Source organism: Oncorhynchus masou, chromosome 27 (genome assembly GCF_036934945.1).
Source record: "Oncorhynchus masou masou isolate Uvic2021 chromosome 27, UVic_Omas_1.1, whole genome shotgun sequence".
In the NCBI taxonomy this organism is placed as follows: Eukaryota; Metazoa; Chordata; class Actinopteri; order Salmoniformes; family Salmonidae; genus Oncorhynchus; species Oncorhynchus masou.
The window spans coordinates 25,412,319-25,429,038 of record NC_088238.1 but is presented as its reverse complement, the minus strand read 5'-3'; the positions used below and the strand labels follow the sequence as shown (position 1 = coordinate 25,429,038).

The 16,720-nt window shown below is 43.2% G+C and overlaps 1 protein-coding gene across 21 annotated transcripts in view; it reads left to right on the top strand.

Annotated features, from left to right (window-relative positions):
- The window catches only part of LOC135515894 (CUGBP Elav-like family member 2), a 220,646-nt gene extending 208,836 nt beyond the window's left edge, over window positions 1–11,810 (top strand). For 8 of the 21 annotated variants that reach the window (XM_064939730.1, XM_064939729.1, XM_064939723.1 and 5 more), the window contains 5 exons: window positions 900–1,019; window positions 4,029–4,226; window positions 4,605–4,748; window positions 4,900–5,071; window positions 7,106–11,810. In XM_064939730.1, coding sequence (XP_064795802.1) covers window positions 900–1,019; window positions 4,029–4,226; window positions 4,605–4,748; window positions 4,900–5,027 — 590 coding nt within the window. In that variant the 3' untranslated portion in view covers window positions 5,028–5,071; window positions 7,106–11,810. The remainder of the gene's footprint in view (window positions 1–899; window positions 1,020–4,028; window positions 4,227–4,604; window positions 4,749–4,899; window positions 5,072–7,105) is intronic. The other 13 variants (XM_064939726.1, XM_064939735.1, XM_064939742.1 and 10 more) reach the window with 5 other exon arrangements.
- The last annotated feature ends 4,910 nt before the right edge of the window (window positions 11,811–16,720 follow it).

Genomic DNA, 16,720 nt, shown 5'->3' with positions numbered 1-16,720 from the left:
TTCAGCACTTAGGCATGCTCTTGTCCCTAATGATCTGTTCTTTTGTATGTGTGTGTCACAATCATGTCTGTGTGTGTCACGATTGTGTCTGTGTGTGTCACGATCGTGTCTGTGTGTGTGTCACGATCGTTTCTGTGTGTGTGTCACTATCGTGTCTGTGTGTGTGTCACGATCGTGTCTGTGTGTGTGTCACGATCGTGTCTGTGTGTGTCACGATCGTGTCTGTGTGTGTGTCACGATCGTGTCTGTGTGTGTGTCACGATCGTGTCTGTGTGTGTGTCACGATCGTGTCTCTGTGTGTGTGTCACGATCGCGTCTGTGTGTGTGCCTGTGTCTCCGTTCTAGGGCTAAATTAACCTTGTAAAAAAAAACATGTCAAATGTTTGCTGAGATATATCTCTGTCATACCGTGGGATCCTGAACAGGAGTCTAGTGAAGGGTCTAGTTGGTTGTCTGGCACTCTTGCTTGCGCTCTTGCCTGCCTGTCTGCCTGCTTTAGGTTTGGTCATTACACGACTGCCTCACGAAGAAACGACCGAGTCCCTCACCTTTTCATCGCTAAACACGCATCCACAACTACTGTGTTCATCGTGCTCTGCATACACATGTGTGAGGGATCTTTATTTGTACACTGTTACCTGTGAGCTACTCTCATTTCTCTAGGACACTCAGTGTTGAATGAGGGCCGAGAGATTTACTTCCTGCCTGTCACTCTCTCAGCTCCAGTTTGTCTGAGCAGGGAGGATGTTGTTGCTTATGTCACTAAAACGTCCAATTGGATGCCTCCGCTTCTCTAACGCGTGTGCTTGTCTTGCTCTTCCTTCCTCTTTCTCTCCCTCCCTCTCTTGCTCACTCCTTCCTCTCCTCCTCCTCCCCCTGGTATCCTCTCTTCCCGACAGCGGGCAACACAGCCAACTCCTCGGGCATGAACTCTCTGACCTCTCTGGGCACTCTGCAGGGCCTGGCTGGCGCCACCATGGGTCTGAACAACATTAATGCACTAGCAGGTAGCGTCAACAGTGAGTATTCACCGACCATTGGCCGCTCACCACTCATCTCACCACCACCGCCATCGTCATCACTCAGAAACAGGGATACGCTGCTGTTGCAGAGGAACGTCATATCGAGAAACCACCTCCAGTCTGTGTTACAAACATGAATAATAATACTGGTAATGATCTAAAGACAGTACTCTAAACACTATCAAATTCCACCCAAGTCCCGGATCCAGAAATCTGTCACTGTGACCCTCAAACTATGCCCGCGGTTGCCATGTGGCGTCCCTCTGTGTCCGCTCCCTGAGAAGTCACCTGTTCAGCCTGGCTTTATGCCCCCCCCCCAACCCCCCACCCACCACATCCTCACAAAGACCACGGCTACCAATACATCCATCCATTTATTCATGAACCCATCCGCTTCCTGGTTGTGTCACACGGGGTGGTGCCTGTTGTAAGAGTGCTGCTGTTTATGTTGTCGCTTCACGTCTGTGCGGGGGTCGTGTACATGTCACTAGTGAATCTGCACACTCGTGTGTAAGTCGAGGTTCATTTGTTCAACAACGACAAAAAAATGAAAAACCTTTTAGTAGAGGTGGAGAAGAAAATATTCTGAAAATAACAAAGAATACGGAAGTGGCCTTAATCAGGTATATAAGTCTACATTTATGAGATGAGTCGTAGCAGTGAGTTTCTCTGGCCACACTGAGTGTCTGTCCTGTCATGTCCTGCTACACCTCTGGGGGAAAGTCAAAGTGTGCAGCCTTAATCAGTGTTGTTATGACAGCAGAGATCCTGTAAAACCAGCCCATTCTCCACATATTCTCCCCTGACCTTTTCCTGCTTCTTCTACAGTTGCCATATCCGCTTTATAAATCCCCCCTCCGCTCAAACACGATGAGAATGCCAGTTTCACATTAATCTTCTCCTCCCCTTTCCCCTCCTTCTTTCAGTGAAGCACATCTAGGCTTTAATTGAATCGTAAAGGTCAACAGTGCAATTATTCCTGAATAAATGAGTGACCTATAATTTCCAGAGCCGTGGTCATCGTTTACCTCTCTGTCAGATGGTGGCGGGCGGCGGGTCATTTGGGAATATCGATCCCCTCCGACTGTTGCCCTGCTAGGCAGTGAAGCCACACTAACAAGTGTAGCTGTCCTTCTTTACCTTGCTGCTCGTCGTTACCTTCTACATGGCCAAATAAGGACGGGGGCATGCCAGGGACGTGCTGTTTGATTGGTGTTTGGCACTGTTGGTCTGGGGTCTGATTGGTCTAACAGTGGTGAGGTGATTTCTCCTCTGTGTGGGTGGTGAAAACGGCAGAGAGCGATAGATTGAGCGACGCCATTGAGGAGATTGAGATCTTGGATCTTGAGTACAGTAGCGGGTTCTGAAGTGTGGATGTTAAACTCGTACATTAGGCCTTGAGTGTCTTGTGCGTGTCGTGCAGTGTGTGTGTGTGTGTGTGTGGGGGTGTTGTCATGGTGATATTTCAGTGACTGGCTGCTTATTTCTGCTGTGATGTTCCAGTTTGCATGGGTCAGGCCAGGCTCTCCATTCACCTCTGTGTTATGTGTTTTAATGTATATTACGTATAGGACAAGTGTATTATGCATGTGTGTGAGTGTGTGTGACAGATGAAATAAATATTTTGTGCATATAGTTACATGTCCTGTACAAAATGTTTTGAAATGTGTTTTACATTGCGTATGTATGTATGTTGCGTATGTATGTATGTTGAGTGAATGAGTGTGTATGTATGCATGTACACTAACGTTCAAAAGTTTGGGGTCACTTAGAAATGTCCTTGTTTTTGAAAGAAGAGCACTTTTTTTTGTCCATTCAAATAACCTCAAATTGGTCAGAAATACAGTGTAGACATTGTTAATGTTGTAAATGATGTAGCTGGAAACGGCTGATTTCTTATGGAATATCTACATAGGCGTACAGAGGCCCATTATCAGCAACCATCACTCCTGTGTTCCAATGGCACTTTGTGTTAGCTAATCCAAGTTTATCATTTTAAAAAGGATAAATTGATCATTAGAAAACCCTTTTGCAATTATGTTATCACAGCTGAAAACTGTTGTCCCGATTAAAGAAGCAATAAAATGGGCCTTTAGACTAGTTGAGTATCTGGAGCATCAGCATTTGTGGGTTTGATTTCAGGCTCAAAATGGCCAGAAACAAAGGACTTTCTTCTGAAACTTGTCATCTATTCTTGTTCTGAGAAATTAAGGCTATTCCATGCGAGATATTGCCAAGAAATTGTAGATCTCGTAAACTGTCTCTAACCAGAATAGGAGGAGTGGGAGGCCCCGGTGCACAACTGAGCAAGAGGACAAGCACATTAGAGTGTCTAGTTTGAGAACCAGACGCCTCAAATCCTCAACTGGCAGCTTCATTAAATAACACTTGCAATACTTATGCCATGCAGTAAAATGCAAATTAATTACTTAAAAATCATACAATGTGATTTTCTGGATTTTTGTTTTAGATTCCGTCTCTTACCGTTGAAGTGTACCCATGATAAAAATTACAGACCTCTACATGCTTTGTAAGTAGGAAAACCTGCGAAATCGGCAGTGTATCAAATACTTGTTCTCCCCACTGTATGTGGATATTCCATAAAAAATCTGTCGTTTCCAGCTACGATAGTCATTTACAACATTAATGATGTCTACACTGTATTTCTGATCAATTTGATGTTATTTTAATGGACATAAAATGTGCTTTTCTTTCATAAACAAGGACATTTCTAAGTGACCCCAGTGTGTGTGTGTGTCTGTGTGTGTTGAGTGGTCGTGTGTGTTGAGTGATCGTGTGTGTGTGTGTGTGTGTGTGTGTGTGTGTGTGTGTGTGTGTGTGTGTGTGTGTGTGTGTGTGTGTGTGTGTGTGTGTGTGTGTGTGTGTGTGTGTGTGTGTGTGTGTACTGTATGTATAATGAGTGTGTGTGTGATTAAACACAACCTGCAGTGGAGCTCTAATGAGTAAGTGCACTCTTCTTTTTGTACTGTTGGGTTTTATGTAAAGTTGCACAAATGCTCTCAGGTATGGCGGCCCTGAACGGAGGCCTGGGCGGCGCGGGGCTGACCAACGGCACGGCGGGCACCATGGACGCGCTCACACAGGCCTACTCAGGGATCCAGCAGTATGCAGCCGCAGCCCTGCCCACCCTCTACAGCCAGTCCCTGCTGCAGCAGCAAGGTGCCGCCGGCAGCCAGAAAGAGGGTCAGTGGGCGTGGGGTGGAGCCAGGGGGCGGAGGGAAGGGACAGGGGGAGGGAAGAGACAGGAGGGTGGAGGGGGTTCTGGAGAGTTGAGGGGAAAGTGAAGGAATCAAGCGGTGGAGTGTTGGGAGAGAGGTATGCACTCCCAGTACAGACAGAACCGACTGCAATAGTCGAACTGGCACAAGAAGCTTTCTAGTGAGATTACTAATGCAACAACGATACTAACCACGGGTAGCCAGAAACAGGTTGGGCACTGAGGGTAGAGGGGAGAGCATAGTGGGATAAAGACGTATGCATTAACTCTCTATAATCTCTTCACTCTGTATGTCTCTGGGTTTAACCCTTACCCGCTACTGTCCCATGTCTCTCTCCTGTTAGGGCCTGAAGGTGCCAACCTGTTCATCTACCACCTGCCCCAGGAGTTTGGGGACCAGGACATCCTGCAGATGTTCATGCCTTTTGGAAATGTGGTCTCTGCCAAAGTCTTCATTGACAAACAGACAAACCTGAGCAAGTGCTTCGGTACGTCCGCCAGCACAAACACACTGAAAACACACAACACCTGTGTATGAATGACATGTTGTATTCCTGTTAGTGCAGCCTCTCTCTCTCTCTAACTCGCTCTCCCTCTCTCTTCTCTTGTACCCGGTCCATTTCCTTCTCTGCCTCCCAGGCTTCGTCAGCTATGACAATCCCGTGTCGGCGCAGGCAGCCATCCAGGCCATGAATGGCTTCCAGATCGGCATGAAGAGGCTGAAGGTGCAGCTCAAGCGCTCCAAGAACGACAGCAAACCATACTGATCTTAGCACTAGGGCCTATCTGCTCCCATGTTACCACTGCTAGGGTAAGTCCAGATACGAGCCACGGAGGGAGGGGGGAGACAACATTTGACCACCAGAGGGAGACACTACTTTCTCCTTGAGTTTTATTTGTTTGTTTTTTTAGCTTTTGTGTTCAGCAGTATTATTTATTATTACTATTATTATTATTTTTTTATTATCTTTCACATGAATGCTTCCATTACCACCTTTATTTTGTACCACTTTAAAAAAAGTAGCTATCATCGGTAGCTTTTTCAGTTGTAAAACATATTTAATTTTCTACGTGATTATTTATATACTGTTATGAGAAGAATTTCGTTACTCGAAAAACAGAGTAAGAAGAAAAACCAGAACCTATATGATTTTGTTTTTTCTCTTTGTGAACCTGAGGCCTGATAAAATGCTGAGATAAAGGGTTAATTTCTGACACACCACGCACCGATATGCACATGACCCTTGACCTCCTGGTGTTGGTTTCCGGGCCAACCACCGCTGCTTCTCTGACCCCTGATGCCTGCTGACAGACACCATGGAACAAAGGGTTCAAAAACTAAACTTAGTGGCCTCTCACCTGTTAGTCAGTCAACGACAGCATCCCATATACTCCTCTATTTCATTATTATCAGGACTCCAGTCATTTTCATTTCTTAATGTGGAGAATGTTTATTTCACACTAAAACAATGTTAGCAAACTATGATTTTCTGGGTCAGATCACATTGGTCTTTGTTGAAAGGGATATTGTGTAGAACATTTTTAAAGTAACATCCAGAATCTGATGAAGGCTATAAGATAAAAAAATGTATGGGTGGGAAGTTAACTGAAAATACTTGATGTTTCTTGAGAGATAAAAAAAGAAATTCAAAGTAGCGAAAGCCACAGGCCTGTACATTTTATTTGTAAAAAAAAGCAGTTCTATTTTTATACAAAATTTTTACTGCCTCAGAAAAAAAATGATTTTATTTATTGCCTATCGTTAAGTTATTGGACTCCTACAAAGAACAGAATCCGTTAGAATAGAACCTTGTTAGGTAGTCTTCTGAAATTCGGAACTGTAGAATTCTCTAGAACAGAGCCAGGTTCACACCTCGCTCTGCCTCTGCTCCCTTCACTGTCACACACCTCTCTCTGTCTGTGCTCCCTTCACTGTCACACACCTCTCTGTGTCTGTGCTCCCTTCACTGTCACTCACCTCCCTTCACTGTCACACATCTCTCTCTGTCTGTGCTCCCTTCACTGTCACTCACCTCCCTTCACTGTCACACACCTCTCTCTGTCTGTGCTCCCTTCACTGTCACACACCTCTCTCTGTCTGTGCTCCCTTCACTGTCACACACCTCCCTTCACTGTCACACACCTCTCTCTGTCTGTGCTCCCTTCACTGTCACACCTCCCTTCACTGTCACACATCTCCCTTCACTGTCACACACCTCTCTCTGTCTGTGCTCCCTTCACTGTCACACACCTCCCTTCACTGTCACACCTCTCTCTGTCTGTGCTCCCTTCACTGTCACACACCTCTCTCTGTCTGTGCTCCCTTCACTGTCACACCTCTCTCTCTCTCTCTCTCTCTCTCTCTCTCTCTCTCTCTCTCTCTCACACCTGTCAAATTTCAACCTTTCCTTGCGTTTCGTTTTTTTGTTCACGTGTATGTTTCGTTCGTTTGTACTGTATAAAAACTTTTAAACAGTTTCTCCCAAATGACAATCCATCCTCCTTGCTCTCTAGAAGCATGTGGTACTGATGGATATAACTTTGGGTGCTCTGTGTATGAGTGTGTGATAGTGTGTTTGTACTGTAAATGTGTGTGCGTGTGTCTGTTAATATTAATCCAAATTGTAAATCATTTTTGTACAAAAAAAATGAAATAATGATAGATAAAAAAATAAAAAAAAAGCCAATTGTGTAGTGAGTGGTGCCATTATGGCCTGGTGGTTTGCATTGTTGTTTTGTTGTTTTGTTGTGTGTTGTTCCCCTGATTTTAATGCTGTAGTAATGTGGTGCCCTGGCTCTCTGTCCTGTGTGTAACTCTCTCCTCTCCCCTGTTTTCTTCCTATAGAACCCATCTCCATGCCTGTTAGCTCATCGTTTGCCTAGCATGTCTCTGTGGCGTGGCGTCCAAAAACCACAAAAATACAAAAAGTCTCATCGTCCCGTCATTGTTTTCTGATGTCTTTTCTGAACTCACCTGATCATAACCTGGTCTCCGCCTACTGACCTTTTGAACTTAGCTTGACCTTTTTTGGACTTTTTTTTGCATGTGACCTCATGTTCTATTTTGGGGAGGTGGGGTGGATGGGGTACATTGTGGATGAAGGAGGGTGGGAGGAAGGAGGGGGGGGGAGCGAATCAATGTGAAGAAGTATAGCATCATTCATACAAACAGATTGAACTCTTACAGACAAAAACAAAATGTTTCTTTTTAAAAACAGAACAACCCCGTGGCAAAATGATTTCCATTAGATTTATTTAGTTATGTTTAGTTTCCTTCTTTTATGTTGGGTTTCATTTATTGCTCCTTTTTTCAGTTAAAGTAAACTTGAAAGTTCAGCACAGGGATTGGCATGCTGTCTTGTTTCTGGCTCCACTAGCAATAGGAGGCCAGAAGCAGACACTGTCGGTGTCCATGAAAAATAGACTACTTCCAAACAGTTCTGAATAAAAACTGTCTGATCAATATTAGACTCTATCAGAGCTCTGTAATTGTTTTTACATTTTTCAGGCAGTGTAAAGTTTTTTGATAAGGCCATTTTAAGTGGCTCTGTTTCTCATTAAAGTATATATAGAACCACTTTTTTCTAGAGTAGTTTAAGGTATTACAAAAATGTCAACAAAAAAAAGACTTGCCCTGTTTGTGGGGAGAAATGCTACCTACGTGTTACTTTTTGCTGAACTGACTCACAGACAATCCGTGGTTTAAATGCACATGATAAAGAAATGACCTATATTTTCTACTGTTTAAATTATAGAGCGAAAAAAAAGAGAAGAAAATGCCTGTAACCCGCGTTAACGTTGGTGCTTCTTGTGAGTTTAGTTTTGGTTTCATTACAAGTCTAACGGTCTTAAGTGTCTCATGTTTTTAAAGAGAAGACTAAAAAAAAATGTTTACTTGAACAATAGACAAAGCCTTTCATATGAATACTATTATAATTGTTTTGTCTTTTTTTTTAAGCAGTCCCGATTTGCTAAATTTCTTGTTGAGTAATTAGCTATATAAAATTCCTAAAAAATATATATATGAATATATAAATATATATATATAACATGTCGGCTTGTGAAGCATCAATGTTAATATAATTTTATTTCTATCGTGGGAAACAATATTCAGATGTGTTTTGTTGTTCATTATAATGTGATTTTCTTTTCTTATAAAGAAAAAAAGGTCGGTGGAGTTTAGTGCCAAAACCTGAAGGTACATTCTGTCTATAGCGCGTCAGTGTATTTCTTGTAAAATTATTTGATAACGTGGGTATTTTATTAAGTGTTTTGTATGGATCCCTCATATGTAAAAATATAGATTTAAAAAAGAGTTTGTTAACTTGCTATTATGTGGTCTTGTTGCCTGAAACTGTTCATGTTTTGCGTTTCTTTGTAAAGATGTAAAAAGTGCCCATGTGTCATATATATATATATATATACATATATATATATATATATATATACATACACACACACACACACACACACACACACACACACACACACACACACACACACACACACACACACACACACACACACACCTCACAGTTGACTTTACTTTGTTGTTGTGTATGAGAGCCCCTGAGTGTGAGAGCCTCTACAGTCCAGTTTCCATGTTCCTGCCCACCAGTCTTTTACATTACTGTTCACACGCTCTCTCTCACTTACGTCACTCACACACACAGTTCTCACATGAGCCATTATACAGAGAATTCTGCAAAGCCTTATCATAAGCATGTACATGAACACTCACATTCTCGCCAAACACTCTCGCTTCATCCTTTCGCTTTGACAAATGTCAAGCCTTATTTTAAGCTTCATCTCTCTCATTATAACCTAAATCAAGGACAAGCGTTTAGTTGAAGTTGCTACAGACTGGGAAGGGGCATCGTTATTTGCTGGTCATGTATGTGTCACCTCAAACAACATGAATGCGTTGCTTACATGAGGTAAGTGAAGGGCAAGACTTTCCCACACAAGCCTCAAACCCTCCCCAGATCCAGACAAAACAACGTTGATAGTACAGAATGATTTTCAGCTGTTTGGTTTTGTTGTTTCTTCAGTTGACAGTTTCTTATGGACATGTACCAGTATTGGTAATTACACCATTATTACAGAAATATGTTTGCCCTGTTGTAAATGCTGTGTAATGTAGTGTAACTGGCCAAAACAGTGTTGAGATGCCAAAGTATTACGTCATGATTCTCATAGTCAATCCGTTTACATGACACAATGCTGTCTGTCCGTCAGTCTCAGTATTCTGTAAAACTGCCCCGATTCCCTTCCCTGGAAACCTAGTTTACGGTCTGCAAAACGCAGCACTATTTTATACAAAAACTCACCAGTCGCCTTAACCAGGGAGTGTTGTATCGAAAGACTTGTCTAATCGGATCTAAAAATATGTATGTAAGTAGGTGGTGTTTGCCAAGTCTAAGTGTACTGTATTGTACTGTACCTCCAGCTTCTCCAACTCTGGGTAAGCGTGTCACCATTTTGTCCCACAACGCAGAGTAGAGAGGCAAAATGGCCACCTTCTTATTTAGTGTGGCTCTCAAACAGACAACCAAGGGAAAATAAATGTGTTTATTGTTATCCGTTTCATCGTCTTTTTACAGAATAACAAGGTTTATCTGAAATACCGAGCCAAATGGAGGAGGGTTCGTAAAGTGCAGACAGGGGAAATAAAACGAGACAGCAAAACAACAGTCTCAGCCAAGAGGCAGAGCCCTTACCAATGCCAAACTTCAGTTGAGTCCATAGCATATCAAATTGACATTTCCTAAAGCAGTAATGATTCATTTTTATTTATTTGACCTTTATTTAACTAGGCAAGTCAGTTAAGAACAAAGTCTTATTTTCAATGACGGCCTAGGAACAGTGGGTTAACTGCCTTGTTCAGGGGCAGAACGACAGATTTGTACCTTGTCAGCTCGGGGATTCAAACTTGCAACCTTTTGGTTACTAGCCCAACGCTCTAACCACTACCCTGCCGCCCAATGCCATAAAAACAGCTCTAACTACCTGCACAAAAGTCATCAGGATTGCCAATATGTCATACGACACATATATATCAGTGTTAATAGATCATTTTGTCATTAACGTGCGCTGATCGTAGTCTCCGTATAAGACAGCTGCCCTATTAGAACTCAGACCCTTCAGGAATCCTCTCTGTGAGGAACTTCTTTGCACTCTAAATACATTAGGTAACATAAACAGACAACAGAGTTACATCAACTCACGGTGCAGCATAATGGGTTGCAGGCGTAGAGGCTTTGGTTTCTCTGCTTGTTCAAGGGTTCATCCCTTAGCCAACTACTTTAACTTTGGGAGATGGTAATGTATGGACATGTGTGTGTTTTTACTCAACTTAAGCATCCTCCAATTCCCAAATCTCTCACTCACACATACACACACAGCGCGGGTTGGCACAGTGTAGTCTGATTGAAGCTGCAGTCTGTTAGATGTTTCTGAAAAAGCACAAGAGTGTCCTCTGCAGACAGACCGTTAGACAGGAATGCCTGTTGAGTGCCTCACATCTCGGGGGCTGTCATCACCGATGCTTGTTGTAATCTTTCAATCTTGTCACTGTTCCGTTCTCTGTTCTCTTTCTTTCTTAATTATCTAAAGTGCTATTTATCAAACAATTACATTTTAAAGGAAAAAAACAACTTGTAGTTTCTTTGCATTTTGGCTTATTATGTCTAGTTTTGGGGGGAAATGTTTGTTTTCTCTCTCTTTCTGTGCCGTAAAGAGCTTGTTGTCTGTAGATTAATATCATTTTGTTTGATTCTAAAGGATTTCAATAGTTTTAAGTATTGTCTTGAGAGAAGCCAAAGTCAGTGCATTTCAGTGGATTCTGTAAGCGTGATGTATGTTTGTTTGACAACACTTCGAAATCTGTCATTGGATGGGATTGAAAAAGTACAAAAAATGCAGGCTTTCCTATTTCTACAAATGATTGTACTTATGCATTTTGTACCAGTGAAACTTTTTATACTGGAGATTAAAGGAAACAAAAAAAACTATTAGAAAACAAACCTGTCTGGCCTCATGATGTGGCCTGACCTTTGTTGACTGGTTCCCGAGTATGATTTATAGCTGGCATCAAGAAAGTTGTCTTTTAATATACGATTTTCTAGAAGAACTTTGGCTTGGTTTCTTTAATTAATTAACTTCTTAATTTTCCGTACTTCAGTGTTGTTCTTTTCGCAAAGAGGAGTTAGGTGAGTGTTGGTTTCTTTTTGGCTTATAAATGGTTATAGCCGTTTGTCTATACAAAAAAAACCCGGTAAGTTTCATTTAACTTCTGTATTGTGACGTCTACATGATAAGACAATTAGGAATATAAATATTTAGTCACCTTCAGTGGATTAATGTATTAGTTTAATAAAAAGATAAACTAATTAGAGGTTTTTGCTTTTAACTGTTTAGATTTTTCTGGTTTCTCTGTCCTCTGTGAACTAACTGTGTAGCTGCAGCAGTCAGAATTATTTTTGTAAACGTATGTTCTTGTGTGATGCAGTTATTTGCTTCTGTCTCCGATATTAAACCATTTTTCCTAATACTCGTCTCTGTGTGTGTGTTGTTGTTGTTGTTGTTGTCGTGTTCCAGTGGCTGTCTGATGTCGTAATGTTTCACACAACCCCACGTTTCATGTCTCTATCTCTCCTTTTCTCTCTCAATCTCTCCTTTTCTCTCTGGTGTTTGTTCCTTGTTTTACACATAGTACAGTTGATTTCATCCCCAAGTGACAACTCACTATGGTGTCCTCAGTAAACATGGTAAATATACATCAAGGTGTGTCTATGTATATTACTTTGTAGCCCAAGATGATGTGACAGTTCATCACCTTTCGGAAAAAAAAATTCATTTGTCAATCAAATTTGTACAACAAAATTCTACTTTAGGCGATGGTGCTCGGGGGCCATGATAATGAAAAACATTTCAACAAGAAATAGCATGACATGATTTTGTGAGTTGTAGGAACACAAAACTGTTATCTGACCTCATCTCTCTCACAACAATTGAATTATCATAAATCGAGCTCTGTGCCTACCGGCCTTGCGTTATCCTCCAATGTCTGCCTGACTACCTAATTGGCCGGAAGGTTTCAAAAGAGGTCAGGTCTTTCTGCTGTCCCTGATTAGGAAACGGCTGCTATTGGCCATTGTGAGGGTTCCCTCATCAGGGATTGGCCTGTGCTGTACACTGTTCTGGGCATGGTCTGTCTACTATGTCTGTGTCCAACTCCACTTCTGTACCGTGTCACTACTGCATCCCCTAATATGTAGAGAAATAGGAAAGGAAAGAGTCAAAGCTACACCCTTTAAACATAGATTACCTATCAATTTGACCAATGACAATGTATCCAATTACAGAATGGTGTTTGTAAATTTATAGAAGGATCTCACACCGTGTGTGTCCTGCTACATTTACAGGACCCTTCGTTTCTACGCCTCACAACAATTTTGATCTACAAAAATGAGGTCTGGCTGGTGCTGGAGGCAAACAAAAGATTTTTTTTTTTTTTTGCGTCAAGGGATATATTTTTTTCTTTCATCAGTGCAATACTCAACCAAGCCTATTATGAAATATTGTTGGTTTTTAGGGAGGACATAAAACTCATATAGCGTGAGGATCATGACCGTAGGTAGATTACTATTATCATAATCTCACCTAGAATTTCAGGAAGAGGATCCGTTTTTATTTCTCTCTCTCATGTGGTTGTCCATTTTCCGTTCAACAATCCAAAGCCAAAGGGAAAAGGTATTTAAAAAAAACACATTTAATGCTTTATCTGTCTGACAGAAAAAGGGGACGCAAGGAAAATTCCTCCAATTCTGCCATGTCAGGTTGACGACATTACGAAAGGGCGTAATTGTGGGGTTGTTATTTCCCAATTTACACACGCTCAACCTGGTAAATATCCAAACCTTCACTGAGTAGACAAAACATTAAGAACACTTGCTCTTTCCATGACATAGATTGACCAGGTGAATCCAGTTTTTCCACACTCAACCGTTTCATGTCTGTATCAAGAAGCATTGGAGTCAACATTGGCAAGCATCCTTGTGGAACGCTTTTGACACTTTGCAGAGTCCACTCCCTGACAAATAGGGGGAGACGGGTGAAACTCAATAATAGAACTGTGTTTTCACCGGATTTGAGTTTCGCAACCAGGACTGCTGAAGCAACTCTACCATCGCATCACCTGCTATCAACAAGGGCCAGTCAGGTAGGTGCACACTCACTCTGACCTCTGACCTCACCTGGAGAATACAGCCACATGTCAGGTAAGATCCTCCAACACATGACATCTAAGTAACATGGAAAAGTACTATGTCTAACCAGGTAATCCGCATCACTAAAACTCAAATCAGTCAATCAGACTATGCTAATTTCTTCATGACACATGCCATCAGGGTCACTTGTTTAAAAAACATATATTCAGGCAAGGTACTGTTAAGATAGCAGTAGACACTAGTAAGACTGTTTGAAGGGGTTTTCATAGACTAAAAGTAGTGAAATAGAAGGGCACTGAAAGATCAGTGGAATCTGTGTGGGTAGCTGGACAGGTAGGATGACTGACAGTGAAGGTGAACAGGTGGTCACGTGTCAGGTGACAGAGGAATGGATGAGACTGAGGCAGGAATTCCTTTAACCATAAAGTGGTATATTTACTGAGTAGTCTGTGTTGCATCACAAAGGAAACAAATAACATGTATCCAATCAAATTCATAATCAAAGATCAAATCATATCATTCATTATTAACATAAGTTAGGGAGGTCAACAGTTCAGTTCATTAAGTCAATAGTAATCATCCGCGAGTCATTTAGGCGCATAACTATATCATAAATCATGAAAGAATACAAACAGTGAATGGTTATACAATCTATAATCCCCATGATCAAAGTCAATCAGTTAGCAAACAATGACATTTCTCATTTCACTCTTTCAATTGTCTTCATGTGTACATATAATTAACTTCAATACACATGAACCATATCGATCGCATAATTGGCCTATGAGGATCCGTAGGGACGTGATCATTGACAATTCACATTACACAATATGTTTGAAGCGTGCGCTCCAAGACGCGCTCCGCGGTGACAACTATAAACAATAACTGAATGGCCCACTCTCCCGATCACCACAGATCATTCAGATGAAAGGTAAGAGTCGGTGGACTTACGTGGATTCATGGACGCACAGAACTTCTGGATCAGATGGTGTTAAGGAAGAGAAAGCAGCGAGATCAGGCGATGGCCATTTCCTCCTTTTATGGAGTTGAGATCTGTCTGACATTTCCACCTGACCTAATTAAAGCGCCCCTGGCCCAGCTGAGTAAATGGCAATGAATTAATTATTCCACCAACTCCATGGGCCACCCCGGAAATTTGTTCAATTCCACACTCCTCAAAAAAGGCTCATTGCTCCCCATCCTCTGTCATCTCAGGGAGAGGAATCAGTCGGGCAACTGGCCGGATATATGTCCGGTTCTTCACCTGGATCTCCACTGATCTAACACGACCATCGGTCCCAGGCATGGTCTTAGTTATACGGCCCACCGGCCAGGAGGCTCGAGGCAGCTGAGGGTCCACCATCATTACTACTTGGCCAGTTTCTAGGCTGGCCATTTCTCTCTGCCATTTCCCTCTGTGCTGTAGACTTGGTAGGTAATCCCGAATGAATCGGGCCCAAAAATGGTCAGCTAAGATTTGGCTGTGTCGCCACCGGCGTCTGCCTACGAGGTTGGTATCAGCATACATGGCTTGAGGAATTGACGCATCTCGGCATCCCATCAAGAGCATATTCGGTGTAACCGGATCGGGGTCAGCGATGTCTGCAGCGAGATATCCCAAGGGTTTGGAGGTCAGAATCCCTTCCACCTCTATCAGGACGGTCCTCAAGACAGTTTCATGACAGTTTGGTCCCCCAGGACGACTCGTAAGGCCGTCTTTACAGATTTGATCTCTCGCTCCAAAATGAGGAGCGCCTGAAGGGTTAAATTTGAATGAGATTTGTTGGTCCATCAGCTGATCCTGGAGGCTGGGTTCCATGGCTTGGAAGGTTTCCTCCAACCTGGCTTCTCCTGCCTTGAAGTGCGTACCTCTGTCAGCCAGGATCTCGTAGGGTTTCCCCCGTCGAGAGATAAACCACCGTAGGGCCATGACAAAGGCTTCAGTATCCAAACTCTCCAGTAGGTCCAGGTGGACACATCTGGTTGTCAAACACTTGAATAGAATGCCCCAGAGCTTTTCCACACAACGACCTAACTTGATCATTAAGGGGCCAAAGCAATCTACTCCTGTTGACCAGAATGGTGGTTTAAGGAGGCGCGAGCGAGCAGGGGGTAAATCTGCCATTTTGGGCACCGTAGCTCCGGCCCACCATCTCTGACATTCTACGCAGGCGTATTGGTGCTTACAAATGGCTCCTCGTCCTCCAATTATCCAGTACTTCCGCCTCATCTCCCCATAGACCCTCTCTGGCCCTGGGTGGAGAAGCCGCTCATCATAACTCTTGATGAGGAGCCTGGTAAGAGGGTGTCTGGAGTCAAGGATAATTGGGTGGATAGCATCTGGGTCCAAAACCTCTGCTTGGCACAGCCTCCCTCCAACTCTGATCACTCCAAGGATAGGATCATATTCTGGGGCAAGAGAGAGAAGACGGCTGTCCTTAGCCACTTCCCTACTGGCTTTCAGAGCTTTTAACTCCTCAGGGAAGCTAACCGCTTGTGCTTGCTGGAGGAGTAGCATCTCTGCCGCGAGGGAGGTAGGTATAGAAGCCACCCCATCTTAGGTCTGGTTTGTGGTGGTGATCAGATCCGGCAGTGTTTGGGATTGTGTTAGGTCAGGGAGAGTCGTTGTTGGTTCCGTAGAAATGCTGTAGCATTGGGAGGACCTCCTTAACTCATGAGCTTCAGTTGGTTGCGGAGGGGCCGTACGCCTGCGGGCTGTCGGCCACTCGTTCTCTGGTTGGGACAAGAATAGTGGTCCCAAGCTCCAGCGATGGGGTTGAGCCAGTTCCTGAAGGGTTTTACCTCTAGTAATGTCATCAGCAGGATTGTTTATGCTATCAACATGCCTCCAGTCCTGGACTTCTGTACGGTCTTGGATTTCCGCAATGCGAGTTCCGACGAACACCTTATTCCTGCAGGACTCCGACTTGAGCCAGGTCAATACAGTGGTCGAATCACTCCAGTAGATGACCCTTTGGCTTGACAAGGTGAGCTCGGCTCGCAAGGTAGAGGCCAACTGGGCTCCGGAAAGGGCAGCACTGAGTTCCAGCCTAGGCATTGACAACTGCTTCTTGCGTGCGACTCTGGACCTGGCCATGACAAAGGAGACATGGGTGTGGCCTGCCTTATCCTCCACTCTAAGATAGGAAACCGCCCCATATAGCTCGCTCCGAAGCGTCACAGAACACATGCAGTTGCAGGCATGATCCCGGTTGGTCAGCACAGGAAGG